At 41.5% G+C, this 24,806-nt stretch overlaps 1 protein-coding gene across 1 annotated transcript; it reads left to right on the forward strand.

Annotated features, from left to right (window-relative positions):
* The first annotated feature begins 1,424 nt into the window (after positions 1 to 1,424).
* On the forward strand, positions 1,425 to 24,709 carry atp6v1ab (ATPase H+ transporting V1 subunit Ab). Its single transcript, XM_034169393.1, has 15 exons — positions 1,425 to 1,593; positions 4,910 to 5,010; positions 7,626 to 7,754; positions 11,844 to 12,058; positions 12,634 to 12,771; positions 12,849 to 13,000; positions 13,163 to 13,325; positions 13,410 to 13,518; positions 13,600 to 13,722; positions 18,275 to 18,389; positions 18,483 to 18,546; positions 18,630 to 18,833; positions 18,960 to 19,054; positions 19,250 to 19,421; positions 24,039 to 24,709. Exons 2-15 carry the CDS (start codon positions 4,926 to 4,928, stop codon positions 24,129 to 24,131), a joined length of 1,857 nt encoding a protein of 618 aa, XP_034025284.1. The 5' UTR covers positions 1,425 to 1,593; positions 4,910 to 4,925; the 3' UTR covers positions 24,132 to 24,709.
* The last annotated feature ends 97 nt before the right edge of the window (positions 24,710 to 24,806 follow it).

The following is a 24,806-nucleotide window of genomic DNA, read 5'->3' on the forward strand; positions in this document are numbered from 1 at the left end:
GGCTGAATGGGAAGCGTCGGGGCACAGACATTTTCAGATCTCTCCAGAGATGTTCAATCAGATTCAGGTCTGGGCTCTGGCTGGGCCACTCAAGGACATTCACAGAGTTGTCCTGAAGCCACTCCTTTGATATCTTGTCTGTGTGCTTAGGGTCATTGTCCTGCTGAAAGATGAACAGTCACCCCAGTCTGAGGTCAAAAGCGCTCTGGAGCAGGTTTTCATCCAGGATGTCTCTGTGCTTTGCTGCATTCATCTTTCCTTCAATCCTGACTAGTCTCTCAGTTCCTGTGGCTGTAAAACATCCCCACAGCATGATGCTGCCACCACCATGCTTCACTGTAGGGATGGTGCCTGGTTTCTTGCAAACATGACATCTGGTATTCACTCCAGAGAGTTCAATCTTTGTCTCATCAGACCAGAGAATTTTGTTTCTCATGGTTTGAGAGTCCTTCAGGTACCTTTTGGCAAACTCCAGATGGGCTGCCATGTGCCTTTTATTAAGGAGTGACTTCCATATCATACAGGCCTGATTGGTGGATTGATGCAGAGATTGTTGTTCTTCTGGAAGGTTCTCTTCTTTCCACAGAGGTTCTCTTCTTTCCACAGAGAAGATAACCCTCAGTGATCATAAGGTTCTTGGTCACCTCCCTGACTAAGACCCTTCTCCCCTGAATGCTCAGTTTTGACGGGTGGCCAGCTATAGGAAATGTTTTGGCGGATCCGAACTTTACCATTTACGGATGATGGAGGCCACTGTGCTCATTGTGGCCTTCAAAGCAGCAGAAATATCGTTGTACCCTTCCCCAGATTTGTGGTGTTATGCAGCTCCTGGTTGACCACAGGTTCTTCAGCTGCTCCCCCCCACCGTTGAACCTGCTCTTCTGGGACAGGATGTCCATACATGTAGTATGGACAGGGGGATTGGCCGACTATGTCCTCCAGTGTCAACATGTGGTGAAACATCTGCTCGAGGTCAACAGGGAACAGGTCAATGGTGTCAATCTCTTCTGATGTCTTCTGCTCAATGAACAATTGTTCTCTAGGTCACATGACTTTAAAGCATTTTTTTTAAACTTCTGGGGTTCACATGACTGGGCATGAGTGGACTCGAACTCCAGACCTTCTTGCTGTGACGCAAGAGTATTAACCACTGAGCCACCATGCAAATTTAAATTATACGGTAAAAATCATGTTAACTGCTGTGATGATTTTAAAATAAAATAATTAGACTTGCTTTGAATTATTATTATTATTATTATTATTATTATTATTATTATTATTATTATTATTATTATTATTGTTATTATTATTATTATTATTATTATTATTATTATTATTATTGTTTCGTTCATTTTGATTTATATTTAAGTTAAACGGATGAGGAAATTGTTTCCTTATCCGGTCACAGAATGTGTCGGGTCACAGGGTTTGGTGTAACACTGAGTCAGATCCAAAATGGCGGCAGTTGCACAGGCCCAGCAGTAAAACAGCGAGTGAATGAAATCAGCTGATCACAGCCTGCTGTCACGAATCGCAGCAATCATCGTTTCTGTTCAGAGGCAAGACACAAAGTCACCACTTTATAAACACAAGGTAACTGTTTTGTTCGATTTAACTGTGTCGCACAGTTTCGTCATGAAATGACTCGGTTTTCTTCCAATCGTGTGCCGCAAATGAAATGATTTAGCTGTCTCACGGTAAAACGAAAGAAGCAGCAGTTTGCTGCCAGGCCGAGACACTGCTGATCGTTTTATCGCGAACTAAGATAATCTTGCAGTTGTATAACAGAAAGGCTGCATGTGAATTATTCTTGAAATTATTTTCTGCTGAATATTTTCGTGGTTTATATCAAATTTGAACAATATGGTGTTAATGTAGCAGTCTGTAGCTATAGCTAAAGGCTAACTTTTGCACGGTTATCACAGTCCATACGTAAACTTCGCTCCAATTAATATTTAATCATCTTAAAGACCTTTCAGTAATACGTGTTTGGCAGGGTATTTTTTTTATAGGTCTGGTATACTTTGTGAGTGGAGAGATATATTGTATTGAAGCCCAATGACCATTTTGTTTCAGTGAAGCAAAGTGTCTAAAAGACCATTTGTGCATCTTCTTAGCAGGTAATGCATTAAATGTTTCATTATACTTTATTGTTCTTTGCCACGTAAACAAAGTCAATTGTATTCAGTGTTGATGCATGTAATTGGGAGTCCATTGCAGAATGAAGCTGACAAATCTGCCAGATCAATGATAGCATGATTTAGATAAGAAAACATTTGATGAGAGTATTTTTAGCTTCCACTTAGTAAGTCTTTGTACTTCCCATTCTTGCACCATGTTAGTTTCCCCACTTCCTCAAAGAGCCTCATGTAGTGTGATTGTGTCTGTCATGTGCCAGCATCATATGATCAACTGTCATTTTTTTTGTTCCTGAATTACTTGGTCTGGAAACCACGCATTAATAAGCCAAATGTTGATTTTCTGCCCTGAATTATTGTGTAAAAAGTTGATATTACATCCTGTAAATATTTAAAATGTTAATGTAATTTTTTTTTTCTTATGAAATCTTGCCTGAAAATTATATATTTTCTTCTTTTATGTTTGGCTTTATTGAAATAGTCTGTGTGACATTAATCATTGGAACAATAAGCCTGTGATCTGTTTCCCAAAAGCATCTTAAGTGTTATTGTTATTTTTGTTTTCCTGAATGATCAGACAGGTCTGAAGTAGTCATTGAGCACCAACTATATTGTTGGGCTGTTAACCCATTGTGCTATAAGTATGAATTTTGTACAGATTTAATATTTTATAATTGGTTGTTGAAGATTGTTGTTATGCAGGCTGCCAAAAGCATTGGCCATGTTTAGTGTGACCTCTGTCAGGGGCACCCAATAAAATTTTGCTAAAAGATCAATGTATTGTATTACGTACCAAGTTTGAAGAGAGTCTGAGGTGGTCACAGCATGTCTGTTATTAAAACTGGCTCTTCATATCATAGCTGTAATTCTAATGGGACTGCAAGTATTTTACATCTAAAATGCTTATATTTCTACTGTGGCTATTCTTTGGAGACTCTTTTTAGAAATTAACAGGTACACTTTAAGTAAATGTTGAATTGTGTGTGTTTGTGTAGAAAGAGAGAGTTTTTTCTTTGTCTTTTTTAATAGGATAACAGATGTTTGAAAATGAATAGGAATAAAATTGCTTATATTAGGTTTAATGAAGTTTAGACTTCACAAGTTACCGTGTTAATGAAATCAATCAGTTTAAATGTCTTTGGAGATGGTCACTTGGATGCAGAAATAGTCCACTCAGTGCAGTCTGGATGAAACAAGTACAAGAATGTATCAAGGGCATTGTGTGATCTAGGAGTTGTGACAGCAGATAAAGGACAGATTTATAAAACAGTGCTGTGGTCAACAGACATAATGAAGTGTTGCAAATAGGAATTCTGAGTTTGTGGTTTGTGTGGCCTTAGAAAGCTGGTAAAAATAAGAAATGAGAGAATCAAAGGTACAACAGAAATAAGGGGGAATGATATCTAACAAGATGGTTTGTACATGTGATTATGTTTGTAAAAGACTGAGGAGAATGATCGAATGAGGGGAATAATACATTTGAGGTACAGACTAAAGGAAGACTTGAAGGACATGGATATGGATGGAGGGAGATGCAAATGAGGTTGTCTTGAAAAAGTCTATCAGATACATGGATGTGAGAAAGAAGAGACAGTCTGTGGCTGTCATTTTTGGAGCTCCTTCACAGACCCATAGATGGAGCTACTTTATTTCTGCACAGATGGCACAAGCTTCCTAGTGTAAGCAGTAAGATGTGTTCAGTGGGTAGGACAAGGGTAAAATAAAGGACATGATGGCAGTGGGTTGGATATGAATCTCAGCTAGTGATCACGTAGAGACAGAGGTGTGACTATGAGCACATCTTTACATACAAAGGTGCCGTAGTAGGAGGCGTTTGTATGTCTGTGTTTTTGCGTACCCCTTAAGGTTAAACTAAGATCCACACAGTTCCTTCTGCATGTGTGGGATTTCTCTGTGATGTTAGACGATAGATTGCCTTATTCAGCTTCTGCACAGCTGAGAAATGTGAACTGTGAGGGGTAATGTTGCTGTTTTTTCCTGGAAGTTTCCATGGTTACAGACAGTGGAAAGGAAAGGTGCCACAATGAAAAAAAAAACCAGCACGTTAACACGCAAAATTTCTATGTGAAATCTCAGTATGAATTAAAGAAAAATGCTGAATAAATTTTCTTTAAGTTAAACCGCTCTACCAGTAGTCCTCTACTGGGCAAAAATCCAAATCAATGCATATTTTAAAGATAAGTGCTCAAAATGTACTGTGTATTTAGACCATTGTTGTATTCTTGTCAGCTCATAACCACTTTTAGCTGGAGCCAAATCCTACATGATTTCTGATTGATACTGGGGGATTTTATTTTATTTTTTTACCAATATGCTAAAGCAAGAACAAATGCAGACCTGCTATGTCAACTGATGAAGATTCTCTTATCCCAATCAACTGAAGGTGCTGTTTTTTGTGTTGGCATCTCTGTATGAAATGAAACAATGAATGTTGCACACTGAATTCTTATGCTGCACAGCCAGATGGTGCTGTGTTTGAATCCAGCCTTTATAGATCATCTCTGCTGTCCCTATCTTCCCCCTTCCCACCTCTCCTCTTATTTTTGGCAGAGGAAAGCATTTATTTCAGTGTTTGACTATCGGTTAATGTCAGCTCTGTTTGTAGAAACCCTTTTATATTAACTTCAGCTGAGCACTGCTCGCTGCTCCAAGTCAAGTTTTTCACAATGTTCACAGATATTTTGTTGGTTGAACATCCCATTTGCTAAAGAGAAAATGATTGTTCTCTGTTTCTTTTTGTGTCCTTCTAGTCAAACTAATCCTGCAATGATGGACATGTCCAAGCTGCCTAGGATCAGGGATGAGGACAGAGAGAGTCAGTTTGGATATGTTCACGGAGTCTCTGGACCAGGTCACCACCACAACTATACATAAATGCAGACCTTACTTTGTTATACATTGTACAGTATACATCAACAGAATTCAGACTGTAAGACTGTCGAAAGCTGTAACAAAGAATATATAGCTTAAATTTTGGATGACCATTTTATAACACTTCCTACATGGTTATAAGTCTTTGTATGCAAATTCTTTTCCATTTCAAGCAGCTACAGCATTGAAATGTATCTTCAGACTCTTAAAACATGAACTGTGTGTTTTGGAGCAGTAATGATTATAACAAAATATGTCAAAGGCAATTTATTATAAGAAAATTTAATGTACAGTTTTCAAATCATCCTCTTTTTAAACTCCATTATCCTACAAGGGCAGCTGTGCAAAAAAGAAGAAATGAAAGCTTTATGATTCTGCACATAGATTTTTATATTGTGCAGAAATAAATGAAAAAACAATGGATGGATGTAGTGGTATAGCAAGATATGTTAAAAAAAATCTAAAGCATAACAATGATTTAACAGTGATGTGATATATGATTTGTCATTAACTGACTAAAGCATGCAAAGTTTTATCCAATTTTACTTCTATGGCCCATTTTAAATGTGAAGACCTGCTGCCACTGAGTGTTAAACATTTTCAGCACAAAAAAAGTTAGAAATTTGACAGCTACCTTGTTCTAGATATGTTCTGGTCTCGAAGAGCCTACACATGATGCATGATTTTGTAATAAAGGCAAACCCTGAAAAGTAAACACTCGTACCTTAACATTTACTTCAAACTAACATAAGACTTTCCCTCAGGACATCAATAGTGGTACAACAGTTTCTGCTACATTGCCTTTACATGCACATTTCATATTTTGTAATGCTTGATATTATTACTGGATACTGGATATATTCTGTAAACCTGGAATTGCCAGTTACTTGCTGCTCAGCTACTATAACAGTTTTTCTTCACCCCTAGAAGTCGTCCATCGAATGCATTCTAGCTCTGCACATACTCATTGAATGCAAGTGCATATATTGGCAGTACTAATTTGCAGTCCATGTTTAATTTCTCAAAGCGTTTGATTCGGTTGACCAGACCAGAACATTCTAAGAATTTGTTGGATCCCCCAGAAGTTGCTGGACATGATAGCCAGCCTATACAGGTGCATCTCAAAAATTAGAATATCGTGAAAAAGTTTAATATTTTTTGTTAGGTATTTCAGAGAGTGAAAATTTTTTTACATATTCTAGTTTCAGTACATGGAAACTAAAATGTTTCAGTCATATTTTAATTTTGATAATTACAGCCTCTTGCTCCAAAAATAGAAAATGCGTATCTCAAAATATTATAACATTTTATTTCACGTTGCTATTTATGCAGTATGAATACCATGAATCTCTCAGTCTGGTTCACTACACAAATCCACAATCATGGGGACGACTGCTGACTTGACAGTTGGCCAGAAGTCACTCATGGTCATCAGAGGTTAAGCTACAGAAGGTCACTGCTGAAAGCTCTGGCTGTTTAGAGTGCTGTATCAAAGCATAGTCATGGAAAGCTGACTGGAGGGGAAAAGTAGTCCAAAGTTCTCTTTTCAGATAAAAGTAAATTTAGCATTTTATTTGGAAATCAAGGTCCCAGAGTTTGGAGAAGGATTGGAGAGGAACAGAATCCAAGCTACTTGAAGTTCCCACACTCAGTGATGATTTGGTGCAATGTCATCTGCTAGTGTCAACTCATCAGTCTACCAGGAGGTTTTAGAGCACTTCATGCATCCTTCTACTGGCAGCTTTATGGAGATGCTGATTTCCTTTTTCAGCAGGACTTGGCATTTGCCAACTGCTTTGCTGACCATGGTATTACTGTACTTGATTGTCTTATAGACCAGAGGTCTTCAACTCATTCTAGAAAGGGACGAGTGGGTGCAGGTTTTCTTTGCAACCACCCACTCCACCAGGTGATATCACTGATTAACATCACTTTGAACAGATGGAATCAGTTAAGAAGTGAAAGCGTTGAACTTGTAGAAACATCCAGTTATCTCTGCAGTGACATTTGATGTCTCTGGGACCTCAACCCTTGAGGTCAGGAGATACCTGGGGAGAGCATGGATGTTAATCAGTGACTTAAGGTAACAATTCTATTTCTTTCATACTGGGTCTCTTTGGAGGATCCTTGGGTACTGTTGGAAGGACTTTGTGTCAAACATGCAGATGCTTAAAGAGACTTAGATGAGGAGTTTCCTTTGCACGGTGAGGGAGTGTCGGCTATAACATTTTGGCCATGTGGCTGGCTTTTGTTAGCACAATCCAGTGCATAGATACGTGCTGTTGACCTCAGTAGCTGGAGAAGGACAAAGGGGGGTGCCCATATTTCAACCTGGCAGCAGCAGATTGATGCTACTTTTGAGAGGTGGGCATGGATTAGTTGTCTGCCAGGATGGTTGTCATCGAGAACTCAAGGGGGCCCCGTGGCGAAGGTGTGCGGTACCAGTCTATGCTTCCACAATTGACTTAACAGTACCAACAACATTTTCACTGAGACAAGAGAACAGATGAAGTGTTTGTTACCTTGACTGTCTGGCTGTGTAACAGTAATTGTTCTAAGTGTTTACCTTTCCCCCTCCTCTTTACTCTCGTTCAGTGGTGACGGCCACAGCCATGGCGGGAGCAGCCATGTATGAACTGGTTCGTGTGGGACACAGTGAGCTGGTGGGGGAGATTATCCGTTTGGAGGGAGACATGGCCACCATCCAGGTCTATGAGGAGACGTGTATCTTTTCTGGACAGTGTGACTGATGTGCTGTGACAGTGAGCTGTTTTGATCTTGTGCTAAAAGGCAATGAAACATAACTCTCAAAATGTAAAAATTACAATGTCAATATACTTCTATACCCAAAATGAGTATAAATATTGTTTATAGGAATTTATTGAATCCACTGATGAGATATATATATATATATATATATATATATATATATATATGAGGTCTGTTAGAAAAGTATCCGACGTCCCGGATCAACAAAGCCTTCACGTTGGAAATGATCTGGTCGTTTCAGCCTGTTGATCGGCACTCGGAGCGTGGCGCGCTCTCAGCAGCTGTGGGCGGTCTTTAAACCGGCTGGAGCACTCCTTAATCTGTGTAATCCCCATAAAATCGTCCCTGAAAGCCATCTGAATTTTCCAAATGGTGTCCACCTGGAGGTCTCTCACAGTTTCTGGAAAAAATTGATGCAGCAAAGCTCCAAATCGTTCAGACATTTATTCGCAGTAAAAATCCAATGAGAGGGGTGGACCACTGCTCACACAAAGCCTGCTCACAGGCGAATGACGCAACCGACAGGCGTGAAAAAACTCACGCATGCGCATGAAGGTTCAAGCTTGGCTGATGCAATCACACGTGATTCAATCCATATGGTTTTTGAAAAAAATAAAAAGGTCGGATACTTTTCTAACAGACCTCGTGTGTGTGTGTGTATATATGTATGTATGTATATATGTGTATATATAAGAGTAAGAGTAGAATGGGAGGCAGAGCCTTCAGCTTTCAGGCTCCTCTCCTGTGGAACCAGCTCCCAATTCAGATCAGGGAGACAGACACCCTCTCTACTTTTAAGATTAGGCTTAAAACTTTCCTTTTTGCTAAAGCTTATAGTTAGGGCTGGATCAGGTGACCCTGAACCATCCCTTAGTTATGCTGCTATAGACGTAGACTGCTGGGGGGTTCCCATGATGCACTGTTTCTTTCTCTTTTTGCTCTGTATGCACCACTCTGCATTTAATCATTAGTGTTCGATCTCTGCTCCCCTCCACAGCATGTCTTTTTCCTGGTTCTCTCCCTCAGCCCCAACCAGTCCCAGCAGAAGACTGCCCCTCCCTGAGCCTGGTTCTGCTGGAGGTTTCTTCCTGTTAAAAGGGAGTTTTTCCTTCCCACTGTAGCCAAGTGCTTGCTCACAGGGGGTCGTTTTGACCGTTGGGGTTTTACATAATTATTGTATGGCCTTGCCTTACAATATAAAGCGCCTTGGGGCAACTGTTTGTTGTGATTTGGCGCTATATAAAAAAATTGATTGATTGATTGATATATGTATATGTATATATATGAATCCAATTAAACAGGATGTGTTTGACAGTCGCCAAATCAGCCACACAATGCCAGTTAGGTTCCTAATGCCTTTTAACAACAGTGTAATAGTCCAAGTATTCATCCAGCCTTTGTGTTTTTTTGTTTGTTTTTTGTTTTTTTTGTGCCTCTTGGCTTGCAAGATACTGTTTATATTTAATAGTTTCTGAACGCGATAAAAACACCTGTCCTGCTGTACTACTCCACTTTGCCTTTGATGGGAACCAGGATGGAGTTCATATCCATTCAGGTATGGATGGCTCACTCTTCAACCTGCAAGACAGTGCAAGAAATAAAACAGTTGAGCTGCTTTGCAGGAAACATCTTTTTGCTGATGATGCAGTCCTTACGGCTCATGAGGAGGCAGTCTTGCAGGAGCTGTTAGACAATCTAGCCCAGGCCTGTGACTTGTTTTGCCTTACAATAATCAGTATAAAGAAGACTGAGGTAATGGGGCAAGGTACAACAGTCCTTCCTGCAATTATACTGAATGGAAATGCGCTCTGAACAGTTGAGAAGTTTACTTACGTACCTGGGATTAGTGGTGACAAATAACTGCTTCCTTGAAGAAGTAAATATGAGGATTGGGAAAACTCAACAAAAAAGCACTGGAAAACTAGAAGCTGGCTAGAAGAACAATGGTCTTGATGTACAAAACATGCATACTGTCAACTCTGCTGTATGGTGTTGAAACATGGACACTGTACTCAGGACAAGAAAAAAAGACTAAACTGTTTGCACCTCCGCTGCTTGTGGAAGATACTACATATAGGTTGGCTGGATAAGATCACCAATGAGCAGGTGCTACAGTGAGCGGGCATGCCATCACTGTTCGAGATCCTACGGCGAAACAGGTTATGTTGGCTGGGACCTGTGAGGATGGATAATACCAGGTTGCAGAAGAGAATGCTGTACAGTGAGCTTTCAACTGGGAGGCAACCCAGAGGAAGGCCACAGCTGACATACAAGGATCTACCCTCCAAGAGTTCTCCATCAGGAAAGTTAGCTGGGAATAGACCACCATGGACAGAAGCAGGTGGAGCTCAGCAGTAAATGCTGGAATGGAGCTGTCCAGAGCTGCAAGGGAAAGCAGGGCTGAGGATGCGTGAGGCAGGAGAAAGGAAAGACCCGATAATGAGGTGGAAGATGCTGGTCGGATGTTCTGCTGCGTCTTCTGTGGGAAAGCCTGCCGAGCTAACATCGGACACATCAGCCATGAGTGGCATTGTCCAGCCAGGACCTTGCAGAGTAACTGATGAAAACCCCAAGAGGACCGTCTATAAAGATGAAATGAACTGGGGGTGGGTCCTGTATGTTCTCCATGTCTACTTGTTGCAACCACAGTTTTAGTCACGTCTGGTGTTTCCTTGCTCTGGATCGGATGAACACTTTTTACGTCATTCATTAGCAGTGGGTGGAGCAGGGAGAGTTTTGACAGTTTTGTTACAGTAAAACACTTGATATATTATTTTTAAATTGGCCATGAATTGTTATTGCAACATTCATAATGATTAGTGGTGTCACAGTACACAGAAGTCACCATTCGACTCACATCTCTGTTTAGACATAATCGTTCGGTATGAGTTCGGTTTTTGAAAATTCTTCAAATCTTCATACAGTGGCTGTAATCTGTGAGCAGCAGGGAGCTGCCATGAGACACTTTAGCACTTTGAAACAAAGTCTAAATGTGAACTTTTGTCATTAAACATTTATGAATTGGATTGCATGTCATCATTTGCACTGGGATGAATTTATGGTACAGCATAAGTGTTTTGTTATTATATCACACGACATGTCGAGCCAGACCGCCTTAAATATTTTGTCCATTTTAAGGTTAATTGTTGCATATCATAACCCCTCACTGTACAGATTTGAAATCATTGTACACAGTGTCTCTATTCAGCGGTCATCTCCATGAAACTTTACACTAATTCATGTAAAACGTCAACTTTTGTCATAAATTGGTGGAAGTTGTTTGTCTAAACGCAACTTATTGTGCTTATTGATTTAACTCAAATGTGGATTGTTACACTTTTGCTTTTAGGCTCGTATTTCGGAAAAAAAAGGTAAACAATTTCATCTATGCTCACAAAATTTTGTGTGGAATGATATAGTCGCTTGTTTCAAGTGGCTGTTTCACTACTCCCTCTGATCGTCTCACACACACAGTAGGCTGAGGGAGCTGAACCTGCCTCCTGCACAGAGCATGAGACTAGAGGGAAACAGTCTGTGGACATGATCAGCACAGCTCGCTGAAATGTTGGTCACTTATGGGGGAAAAAAAATATGCACGTGGTTATAATCATACTGTGCAGAGTTGTACCATCTATTCTGCGTACAGTTCTGTGCACCACACTGTTGCATGTGTACCGTACAGTTCAATACAAGTGTCTGTATTGTGACACCCCTAATCACGAGCCTTGTTTAAGGTGTTTTTTTTTTTTTTGTTCTTTTTTGTAATCATCATGTGAATTCAGTTGGGGGAGGGGGGGATGACACAAGTGAGCATAACACATAAAATAGAAGCTACCTGTGCAACCATCTTGTGTAATTCATTCTGTCTTTTTGTGTTTTTGCAAACTGGTGTGCATTACATAACAAAGAAAATTGACACACCCCCACTCTTCCATGTATAGTGGATGGACAACTCTTGTTTTTCTGTGAAGGTTTGTTTGTGTATGCATGTGGACTGTTTGTCTGGTGTCTATATCTCTTGGGTTTTCCTGAGCTTTAGTCAAGCTGGTGTGTCTGTTGGAGATCCTGTACTTCGGACAGGGAAACCCCTGTCTGTAGAGCTGGGTCCAGGAATCATGGGATCCATCTTTGACGGTATCCAGCGTCCTCTAAAGGACATCAATGACATGACACAAAGCATTTACATCCCCAGAGGTGTAAACATCGGAGCCTTAAACAGAGACCAGAAGTGGGAGTTTTCTCCAGACAGGAACCTGCGGGTATGTCTCGGTTCTGTTTTGAGAGTCAGAGGAAAACTAACCACCAGCAAACTAGATAAATTGTTTTATTAAGAGAAAATGTGAATTCTTTTATTACAGTGAGGGCTTTCATGCTTAACAAATGGGACGTGCGTGGAAAGCATTTGTGTGTGTGGGGAAGGGGGGTTGATTTCTTTCAATAAAATTGGCAGGGATACAAAAAAAAAAACAGCTTTGCAATGTTTACAATGGGAATCCATGAAATCACCTGCTGTAATCAGTTTTTGCAAAGAAAATCTTGGCCCTCTAGAACCTTTCTGGAATGTCTATTTTTGGACACCACTGCTCCAAAACATCATCTTACAATATTAAAACCATTTTGAGTTCCTTGATTATTATTCTTATCAACCTCTTCCCCCAGCAATGAGCAGTATTCCTTCCAGCCTGCATTTCATAATCCATATTTACTTTAAAAATAGATTTTGTCCTAATCCTACTTAAAATTCACCCAGATTTCAGTGAATCCTTAACCTCAGAGGTAATAATTTTGCATAATCTAGTTAATTTTCTGCATTTTCCTTTTTCCGCACTGTTAGGTTGGCAGTCACATCACAGGAGGGGACATCTATGGGATGGTGTATGAGAACTCCCTTATCAAGCATAAGATCATGCTGCCTCCCAAAAACAGAGGAACCGTGACCTACGTGGCTCCTCATGGAAACTACGACATCACTGTGAGTTCCCTGCAGCTGCGCTTGTGTTGCAACAATTAGGTGTTGCTTTGTGCTGACGATGCCTGTCTTGGTACCAGGACGTGGTGATGGAGCTGGAATTTGAAGGAGTGAAGGAAAAGTTCACCATGGTACAGGTGTGGCCCGTCAGACAAGTTCGACCTGTCACAGAGAAGCTGCCGGCCAATCACCCACTGCTGACGGGGCAGAGGGTGCTCGATGCTCTTTTCCCGTGAGTCCAGGCCCTTCCTGTTGACGCTGTCTCTAATGACGTGTTTAAGTATTTCTCATTCGGTAAAACTGGGTCTTGTTTTGAAGTCTTTTCTGTTGAGCAACAGGTGCATAAAATAAGTACATAAGAATAAACGTAATTTTCTTTACTGTTTTTGTGCAGATGTGTGCAGGGAGGAACAACGGCCATCCCAGGAGCCTTTGGCTGTGGAAAAACCGTCATCTCCCAGTCCCTGTCTAAGTATTCCAATAGTGATGTCATTATCTACGTAGGCTGTGGCGAGCGTGGAAATGAGATGTCAGAAGTTCTGCGGGATTTCCCTGAGGTAAGCAATACTGGCGGTGGCATTGTATCCCGATTATAGTGATGTTAGCACTCCGTATGTGTGACAGCTTTGTCTCTCCAACAGCTGACCATGGAGGTGGATGGCAAGACTGAGAGCATCATGAAGAGAACAGCACTGGTGGCCAACACCTCTAACATGCCTGTGGCTGCAAGAGAAGCTTCCATCTACACAGGTATCTATCAACCCGACTGATCTCTGATTAACAATACAGTCAAACATGGTAGCGTGACCTAAATGGGTTTGTTTTTGGCAGGAATTACACTGTCTGAGTACTTCAGAGACATGGGGTACAATGTGAGCATGATGGCCGACTCCACCTCCCGTTGGGCCGAGGCTCTCAGAGAAATTTCGGGTCGTCTGGCTGAGATGCCTGCTGGTAAGGCTGAAGTCTGCAAGAGGCTTAAAAGCGGGTTCAGGCTTCTCAAATTACAGCTGTATAAAGTAGAAGGCATTCTGTGAACTATATAAATAATGCAGAACATTTTGCTGGCTTCCATCAAGCTAATTCTGCAAGTAGCACAAGGTTTATTTCCAGTCTGTATTCTAAATTAGGATTGAGGAAAACCAACTGTTCCAATCAGATTGAAATCTGATAAAAAAAAAATGGTAGTGATCTGTGAGGTTAAAATGACAACACTATTTGACAGTTAGGCTTCCCTTATTTTTTTTTGTGCCTCAAAACAAATCCTGGGCATCTTTTTTTTTTTTTTTTTTTTTTATAATGCAATCTATGTTAGACTGAGCACTGTTAAAATTTGATAAAGTTGCAGATATAAAATGTCCAGCAGGTGGTGCAGCCCCTGCATAAATGACGGTTAATGTGAGGACAGATGTTTTTTTTTGTTTTTTTTTTGGCTGAAGTTAATTGCAAAATTTCAGGAATTAACTGGAATAAAGTGTAAATTTGCAGGTTAGCCTTTAACAGGGAACTTGACTACAGCTAATATTAAAAAAAAACCAAAAACATCTTGCAGCGTAATCTAGGTTAAAACATCAAGATTGAATGCAAATTCTGTTGAATTTCTAACCTGCACTGTGCATTGCTCAGTCACATGCTTACTGCAGGGCTGTTGAGGCCACACACCCTGGATGTATTATGCATTCCTCCCTCATATCCACAGGTAATTTCTAGAGTCCTGCACACTACAGCAGGGCTATTGAAGCCACACTGCATTTTAGCCCAAGGACTTAAGTAGGTCAAGTCAAGTAGGTTTTGATATCCATCCAGCCATCTATTTTGTATAACCACTTACAACAATTAAGGGTCACGTGGGGGCTGGTCAGGGCAGTCATAAGGTGTGAGGTGGGGTCCACCCTGGACAGAACAGCAGTCTATCGCAGGGCAGGTTTTGATATTATGAGGATAAATATACTTGTCCTGTGGTATTAAGATTTAACTAGCAAATATTAAATCAGAATGTGTTTATCTAATTTATCAGATAGCTAGCTGCTGTATAAAGTTTTAATCACAAATAAAGTCAAAAATACAATTTTCTGAATTTGTATTAGCAATGTTTGCATCCATGTCTGCTGATGAAAAAATATTTCTATTTGTTTGTATATGATAAAGTTTGTATAAATGACTCCAAATTTCCTGTTAGTTCTTGTTCATTCCAGTATATTCCTGATAAATCCTATGCAAATTTTCCAAGTTGGAGTAAAAGTGTGCAAATTGTTAAAAAAATGGTCAAAGCTTCTAAACTTCCCAAGCTTTATTTCCTATTAAGTGGGTATTCAAAATGAATGAATGATTGAATTAATGGTGGGAGCTGGAGTCTATCCCAGCAGTCATAAGGTGTGAGGTGGGGTGCATAGTGGATTAGTGGTTAGCACTGTTGCCTCACAGCAGGAAGGTCATAGGTTTGATTCCCACCTGTGGCCTTTCTGTGTGGAGTTTGCGTGTTCTCCCCATGTTTGCGTGGGTTCTCTCCGGGTGCTCTGGCTTCCTCCCACATCGAAAGACACGCAGGTTAGGTGGACTGGAAACTTTAAATTGTCCGTAGGTGTGCGTGCTGGTGTGGATGTGTTTGTTTGTCTATATGTGGCCCTGTGACACACTGATGTCCTGTCCAGGGTGTACCCCACCTTGCGCTTTGTGATTGCTGGGATAGACTTCAGCTCCCTCGTGACCCTTAATTGGACGAAGGGTTGAAGGTGTGTGTGTGTGTGTGTGTGTGTGTGTGTATTAACTTCCCGTGGAAAGTTATTGGAAGTTTACCAGAATTTTTCTGGCCCTTTGCAACCCTAGACCTGCCAGTGAAATGTTATATGCGTTATATGCCCTGTGTACGGCTGTATCTGAATATTCGACTACTTGTATATTCAATCATTAATATGGCAGTCGGTTTTTTATTTTGGAAGCTGGATGTTGTGTGTGTTTCTTAATGCTAAATATAGACTATCAGTAAAGGCCAGCTACAACATGCATTTTTGTCAGCACATTCCAGTAGGGTCCACTTTATTTATACATTTTCATTGTTGGTAAAAATGTGGGAAAATGCCTCCAATCTCATCCCGGCCACCTGACATCCATCACTCATCGTAGCACAGGTGATGTCATGCTACAGCTCACACTGGCCGAAAGGAAGATAAAAAGCCGAACACCTCGGCTGTTTAGAATAATTTCAAATTAAGAGAGGATAAGACAAAGGAAGTGTACAAGATGGGCAATTTGAAACTGGTGTAACTGTATTGGCACTTCAAGTGTGAAAAGTCACATGGATGCTGTTAATAGTAGGTTTTTTGTTTGACTTTGTAAAGACAATAGCACAAACTGAAAATGTGATTATTTTATAACTGAGTTTATTGAATTCATTTATATTTAATTGACCACTTGCTGTCATAAAGCTGCTTTTACCCGCAGCTTAATTAGTAACATTACACGTCATAACACATGCACTTATTTTGTTTGAAAAATCGTTGCAACTGATCCGAACCATGAAATAACACATACAATATTGTTGTTAGTTATCAGTAACTTGGTTGGAATGCTTTGGCCATTGACCTGTGATGTTTTCAGTCTTCATAGGTGTCAACCTGACTCCAGACAGGGCAAAGAGAGTGCAGGTTTCTTTGTAACCAACAACTCCACCAGGTGATTTCACTGACTAACAGCAGACAGGACGAGTTCATGAATTTAATTGAATGAATGAATTGAATTTTTTTTATTTGGCGCAAACACAAATCCAGAACAACAGAACATACCAAAGAAGAAGAAAAAAACAAAAAACAACTCAACACGTGCGCCTGAAAGTCAGCTTGGGACTCAGACGAGGGCGGTCGCAACTCCTCCACTCTCCCTTATCTCTCTGCTTTTAACCTTCAAGTCCCTACTCCACCAGACTGTGAATTCCTCAAAACTATATTGGATTCTGGATCTATTGGACTACTATTGGATTAACCATGGAATTGATCAGCTGGTCTCTGAACGCTGTTGACACCATTTTTTCTACAAGAAGGTCAGGACCGGGGGATCCTGCCTGCCCAGATGGAACGTATCCTGCGGACTATGTCCTCGACTCCTGGAGTTCCTGGCGTGTGGCATGCTTGGCGCCTTTCTCTGTTGAGGATGTCGAGGATTTATTCATTTTTGGTCTCATGGTAGCAGGGCTGGTACTTTTTGGCTTATGTGCTGCCCTGATCTACCAGAAATTGGCAAGACGGCGGCATCAAGAACCACGGGCCCTCGCTTGTCCGCCATGATTAACAAGTTTGGCAAGGCAGTGCATTCTCAGACTGCGTTGACTCTTGAACTCAGACGCAAATTGGATGACACCTTGGAGCTGATGTGTGCCTTGCAGTTGAAGCTGAAGGTTTCGGAGGCCAGTGAATATTCTTAATTCAATATTGGGAATATTCTTAATTCATAATTGGGATTTGGCTGTGCGAGTAGAACTGTTAATAGTGTTTTTCACTGCCCGGCTGCAACACTACAGGCTATCTAGCATCAAGGTCAATTGCCCACTGTTTACCTCCAGAGGAATTTATCCAGGCTCTGGTGAGATTATTCGGCTCCATTCTTATCTCAACCCACAAGGACAATAAACTGACAGACTTACACATGGACTGAAGCATGCTCCAGTTTTCTCCTCTCAACTCTTTCCTGCCCCTCCCTTCCTGTGGCTGGCCTCCGTTCTTTCCCAAGCTGGCAGGCAGCGCGACTTGATAGTTGCAGCAGCTACCAACACACTCACATCGCCTCAATTGGAAAACGGACTGTTTCAAGTTTAGTGCACATAAACAATGTCAAATGTATATGTGTTGTCCTAATTCTGATGTGTGCCATTATTACGGTAAACAAGTAATAATTGTAGATCAATTGCTGTTTGTATGTGGAATGTGAGTGTGGAAATCTGAAATTTCCCCATTGAGGGATGAATAAAGGCTTATCTAATCTAATCTAAGTAGACAGAAGCAAAGAGCTTATAAACGCCTACCCCTTTAACTAAAAGTACAAATTATACATTTGTATAAAAAACGATACATATACCTCATACAAGGTATGAATTGATCACAGAACTAAAGTTTCAAAGTCGCAAACATACAAGCAGCAGTGCACCATAAACAAGACAAAATCAATGAACCTAATTTCACATATTATATATAGCAAGCAATCAAATAGTTTCTGTGGAGCCTTTTAAGGCCAACCAAAGTACCAAGAGATTTTATGTTATTTGGGCAGTTGTTCCAAATATTGACACCTTTAACAGCAACACAGTGACTTTTTACGGTGGTTCGAAACTTTGATTTCTGAAATAACATCAATGAAATCACCAGGTGGTGTTGGTGGTTACAAAACCTGTACCCTGTCTGGAGTCAGGTTGACACCTATGCCTCTTTTGTGTGACGATAGCCTTCATGTCATGTATATTTTTTTAAATTTTCTTTCTTTTTCTCCTGATTTTGGTATATGCTGTGTGCGTCCACAGACAGCGGTTATCCTGCCTACCTTGGCGCCCGTCTTGCCTCCTTTTATGAGCGTGCTGGAAGGGTGAAGTGTCTGGGTAACCCTGAGAGAGAGGGTAGCGTCAGTATTGTAGGAGCGTGAGTACAATGCTCAACCATTAGAGGGAGACATCATTTATGGTCAGACATGGAACAGACAGACATGAGTTAAAATGATTTCTGTTTTCTCAGTGTATCGCCTCCTGGTGGTGACTTCTCAGACCCTGTTACTTCAGCCACTCTCGGTATTGTACAGGTAAATGATCCGTCTCAGATCACTGCGTGGTTGTGATAAAGATCAGCCGTACGAGTGTACCTCCTGATTCCCTCTTCTCTCAGGTGTTCTGGGGTCTGGATAAGAAGCTTGCTCAGAGGAAGCACTTCCCTTCTGTGAACTGGCTGATCAGCTATAGCAAGTACACTCGTGCTCTGGATGAATATTACGACAAGCACTTCCCTGAGTTTGTGCCCCTGCGCACCAAGGCCAAGGAGATCCTGCAGGAGGAGGAGGATCTGGCTGAAATTGTGCAGCTTGTTGGAAAGGTAGCAATTCCTTATGTTTGTTCCACGATTTTAGTTGTTTTTTTTGTTTGCTTGTTTTTAATCACATTTTGTACCTTTGTGTTTCTTGACTATCATGAAATAAATGTTACAATGTCGCTCTGGCAGGCATCACTTGCGGAAACAGATAAAATCACCTTGGAGGTGGCCAAACTGATTAAAGATGATTTCTTGCAACAGAATGGTTATACTCCTTATGACAGGTAATGCTGTACCCAAACACACTTACGTGCACTTTTAGTCCATGAAATCAAATTGATGCAGGTCATTTTGGAGGAAGAGTACAACAGTCAGCAGTAGAGATCATGTTTATTTCTGATTGTTAATATAACTATCCTAATTATTTGACACTTTAATTGTGACCTCATTAATTGATTGCACATTTGGTGCCTCTTCAGGTACTGTCCCTTCTATAAGACTGTAGGTATTCTTTCCAACATGATAGCTTTCTACGACATGGCACGGCACGCGGTGGAAACCACAGCTCAGAGCGACAACAAGATCACCTGGGCCATGATCAGGGAGCACATGGGCGAAATCCTGTACAAGATCAGCTCCATGAAGTTTAAGGTGCGTGTCTGCAAAAGCTTTCTTTGTTTGATGTGCATTAATTTCCTGGTTGATATTACATCATCACAGCATGGTTCAGGCAATAGGAAAAAGGATTCTGATAAAGTATCTCCCCCCAAACATTTTTAGTTGAGCTTTTCTTCTGGTGACATCTGTAATTATTTCAAGTTTCCTGTAGTTAAATTAAGTGATATGAAAATGAAAAATTCGAATTTGGCTAAAATGGGACCTGTATCTGCATTCTTGGCATCACATCAGACCTGTTCCCGATGGGTGTTAGATTCTGCCAGGGCTGCCCGCTGTAGCAATCGTGTTTGTGATTATCAAGGACAGCATTTCAAGGCGCAGTCAGGGACTGGAGGGTGTCCAGTTTGCTGACCTCCAGAATTACACATCTACTTTTGCGAATTATGCAGTTCTGTTGGCTTCATCAGACTGACTTCCGATGTGCATTGGGTATTAGATGTGCACTGGGCAGGTTTGAGGATTGGGATGAGGATCACCACCTCCAAATTTGAGACCATGGTCCTCTTTTGGAAAACAGTGGATTGCCCCCTCTGTGTCATGGAAGAGTTATTGCCCCAGGTGGAGGAGTTCACTTATCTTGGGGTCTTGTTCGTTCATTCATTCATTCATCTTCTACCGCTTAGTCCAATTAAGGGTCGCGAGGGGTTGGAGCCTATCCCAGCAGTCATAGAGCGTGAGGTGGGGTACACCCAGGACAGGACGCCAGTCTGTCGCAGGGCCACAAATAGACAAACAAACACAGACACACACACACACACACACACACACACACACACCTACGGACAATTTTAAAGATTCCAATCCACCTTACCCGCATGTCTTTGGATGTGGGAGGAAACCGGAGCACCCGGAGGAAACCCACGCAAACACGGGGAGAACATGCAAACTCCACACAGAAAGGCCACGGGAATTGAACCCATGATCTTCTCGCTGTGAGGCAACAGTGCTAACCACTAAGCCACCATGCTGCCCGGGGTCTTGTTCACGAGTGGGTAAATTGGAGCATGAGATCAAAAGGGGGATTGGGGGTGTGGACACTGTAATGGACTGTTGTGGTGAAGGAAGTGCTAAGCTAAAAGATGAGGCTCTCTATTTACCAGTCAATTTGAGCTCCTATCCTCATCTATGCTCATGAACTTTGGGTAATGACTGAAAGAATAAGGTTGTGTGGATACAAACAGTGGAATTGAGATTACTCTGTTGGAGGAACAGGGTGAAAAACTTGAATATTCAGAAATCTCAGGATGCCTCGGGAAAAGTTAAAGGACTTGGCCAAGGAAAGGGAAGTGTTGATTGTCCTGTTTGATCTGCCATCACTGCGACTTGAATGAATGGGTAATTCTGTTGTCTTTTAATTTTTGTCAGCTAAAAAGTTTGTGAACCAGAAGTATAAGTGTTTTTCTTCAACTAGGAGCACTTTTGGCTTTGTAAACTTACCATATCACACTTATCACAATTTCAAAAAAGTTTTTGTAGTTTAAGGCCCAAGAGAGTACATACTGCCAGCACATGGTAATTTGATTAAAAAAAAAAGTAAAAATTCTTACACTTAATGATCAAATGTCATTTCCCCCACATCAAAATATGGCTTCTTTTTTTTTATCTCAAGTATTATAACTCAAGAGTGTGTGCCAATTACAGGAGCATCACACAACACACAGCCTCCCTGGTAAAGTCTACTCCAGGGTGCTGGAAAGGAGGGCTCAGTTGATAGTCAAACCTCTGATTGAAGAGGAACAATGCAGGTCCTGTCCTTGCTGTGGAACAACCAACCAGCTCTTCACTCTCACAAGGATCCTGGAGGGTGCCTGGTAGTATTCCCATCCAGTCTACATGTGTTTTGTGGACTTGGAGAAGGCATATGATCAGGTACCCCGGGAGATACTGTGGGAGGTGCTGCAGGAGTATGGAGTGAGGGGGTCCCTTCTCAGAGCCATCCAATCTCTGTACTCACAAAGCAGGAGGTGTTTCAGGTCTTCTGCAGTAAGTCGGACTTGTTTCTGGTGGGGGTTGGCCTCTGTCACAGCTGCGCCTTGTCAGCAATCCCGTTTGTGATATTCATGCACAGGATATCGAGGTGCAGTTGGGGGGGAGGAGGGTTTTTAGTTTGTCAGGCTAAGGGTCTCACATGATGTGGTCCTGTTAGCATCATCGGCCTGTGACTTCCAGCACTCGGGGTCATTTGCAGCCCAGTGTGGTGTAGATGTGAAGAGAATCAGCACCTCCAAATCTGAGGCCATGGTTCTCAGCAGGAAACCGATGGATTGCCTACTCCAGGTAGGGAATGAGGTCTTTCCCCAAGTGAAGGAGTTCAAGTACCTCGGTGTGTTGTTCACAAGCAAGAGGACAATGGAGCGTGGGATTGGCGAGAGAATTGGTGCAGCAGGGGCGGTGTTGCATTCGCTTTACTGTACTCTTGTGACAAAAAGGGAGTTGAGCTGAAAGGTGAAGCTCTCAATCTACCGGTCAGTCTTTATTCCTGCTCTCAATAATGGTCATGAGGGTTGGGCCATGACTGAAAGAACTTGATCGTGGGTTGTTGAGGAACTTGAAGTGGTTGAAATGTGCTTCCTCAGGAGGATCGCTGGGGTCTCTCTTAGAGATGGGTGAGAAGCTCAGTCATTCATGAGGAGCTCGGAGTAGAGCCGCTGCTTTTTCACATTGAGATTTGCCAGCTGAGGTGGTTTGGGCATCTGGTAAGGATGCCTCCTGGGTGCCTCCCTAAGGAGGTGTTCCAGGCACATCCAGCTGGGAGGAGACCCCAGGGAAGACCCAGAACTAGGTGGAGAGATTATATCTCCACACTGGCCTGGGAACGCCTCAGGATCCTCCAGTCAATGGTGGTAAATGCGACCCAGGAAAGGGAAGTCTGGGGTCCCCTACTGGAACTGTTGCCCGCAACCTGATCCCAGATAAGTGGTTGAAGATGAGTGAGTGAGTATTATGACACGTCACTCTGTAGTAATATGACTATTTTCATAATTTGTTTTACCTGATCATACATTTTTATAATTATACATCTGTTGCTACCTGTGCGGCTCATTGTTTTAGCAACAGCACCACAGCAATCATCAGTATCTGATATGATGCCTGGGTACATACAGCCATCATAACTGATGGCTGTATGTACATGGAGCAAGGTCAAGAAGACCCAGAACTGTCCCTTTGACTGACATGATCCAACAGATCTATGTTGTGGTCCTTGCCAGCAGAAGAGTAAGTGAGCATCACATAGCTAGTACTGTAGGCATTTCCCTGGAAAGAGTTAATTTAGTTCTGACCAAACAGCTGGTAATGATAAAATTTTCAGGATGGTGGGTGCCAAGGCTTCTCAGCAGATCCAGATAACTTCATGCAACAATTTGTGACTGTGGACAAGACCTAGGTTCTTCACTTCAAACCGGAGGCCAAACAACAGTCAAAGGAACGGAAACATGTGGGTTCCCCCAGTTGAGGAAAACCTGACTTGGCTCCTTCAGACTTTTCTGTTTCCAAACATGAAAAGCCATCTTAGTGGAACTCATTATAATACTGATAATGAGGTCCTATCTACAGTGGATGACTTCCTTGAGTTCCAGGATAAGACCTTTTATGAGAACGGTATTAAGGCACTGCAGCGATGCTGGAAAAAGTGTGTGGACTTGCATGGGAATTATGTTGAAAAATCAAACATTACATTAATTCGGCTGTGGTTTCTTCTGGTCGAGCTCAAAACCTTTCAATCATCCCTCATATGTCTTTTCCATGACAGAGGGCAGTATGGTGGAAATAACTTTTGATAGTATTTTGTGAAAAACTGCCAAGTAGTTTGACATATTGGCTTTGAATTGATAGGGAGCATATGATGCATGCCAAATACACTTATTTGGCACACACACACATACACACACTCATCTTCAACCGCTGATTCAAGATCGGGTTGGGGGGTGCTGGAGCTTATCCTAGCAGTTCTAGGGCATGAGGTGGGGTACTCTCTGGACAGGACGCCAGTCTGTCGCAGGGCCCCACTTATTTAACTACTTAAAAAAAAAAAATCAATCATCTTACAAACATCCATGAAGGTGCAGCATGTTTTGAAATTACATACAATAAAAATATTACTGGTGCAAACAACATTTACCTTTTAATAGTTTTAGATTATACTTTAAACTTCCACCATATCAGATGTGCTTTGATGTCTCTGTCTGACTCCATAGCAACCACCTAAACTGTCATGCAGACATTTTGGAGGGACATTACATTGATAAGGTAGAAATGATGGTGATACTACTATACTTTATATTAAAAATTAATATTGAAAAACGTATCACATTAAATACTAAAATGTTTTGATCATTTTAAAAATTCCTCTGAGGCACTTTAAAAGTTTTTAGATGAATCATATTTTGGAACAATCTTTTCATTGTTGCCGTTTATAAGTCAGGGTGTGGGACACTGGCAGAACAGATACATCGAAGCCTGTATGGATGTGGAAAAGTGAGGGGAAAAAATCAGAATGGACTAATGGTTAAAAGGTTTCTGAGATGTTTTATTGGTAATCTTAACAACTAAAGATGGATTTGTCCAACTGTTATTTGTTTTTGGATGCAGGACCCCATGAAGGATGGAGAGGCTAAGATTAAGGCGGAATACACACAGCTGTTGGAAGACATGCAGAACGCGTTCCGTACGCTGGAGGAGTAGGCTCACACTCCTTCTTACTTTTGTTCTCTGACCCCCTCCACTGCAGAATCACATTCCACCTCCTTGTATTCCCAAATTCCGTGTACTCCTCTGTGTGCGTGTATGTGTAATGGAGTGTCTGTAACGTAAGCATGTGGAGGCAAAAGAGAAAGATGTACTGTATTTGACGATTATTGTTGCCTCAGAGGCCTCCTCTAGATCCTCTGCCTGCTCACTGATTGCGTGTTTAACGTCTGTATGAAAGATTGAACTCTTTACACTGTTTTCTTTATCGATCTGTTTACACTGTTCCCGTCTGTAGCCATGTTCCTGATGATTGTTCATTTGTTGTAATTCATAGACCATCTGTACAGAAGAGTATTGATTATAAATTTAATGAGATCAGACTATTTATTGCCAGCATTTTGTTGTGAACTTTGTCGTTCCTCCTTTTTGTTTTTATGGTGGTTTTCATGTTGTGTGGTCTTATTGTGTATTTGCCGTGCGAATGTGTGAAAGTTGGACTTCGATGCTCAGCTGTCCAGTACTTTTCATCATGTTACTCCCAAAGAATTAAAAATACGGTGAATAAACCATGATATGTCTGTTCTGATGATGCAAACTCAGGTGACCGATGACTCTATATTACATCACTCTGACATCAGTCATGGCTCGCTCCAGCTTTGGAGCCGTGAG

Source organism: Thalassophryne amazonica, chromosome 1 (assembly GCF_902500255.1).
Source record: "Thalassophryne amazonica chromosome 1, fThaAma1.1, whole genome shotgun sequence".
NCBI lineage: Eukaryota > Metazoa > Chordata > Actinopteri > Batrachoidiformes > Batrachoididae > Thalassophryne > Thalassophryne amazonica.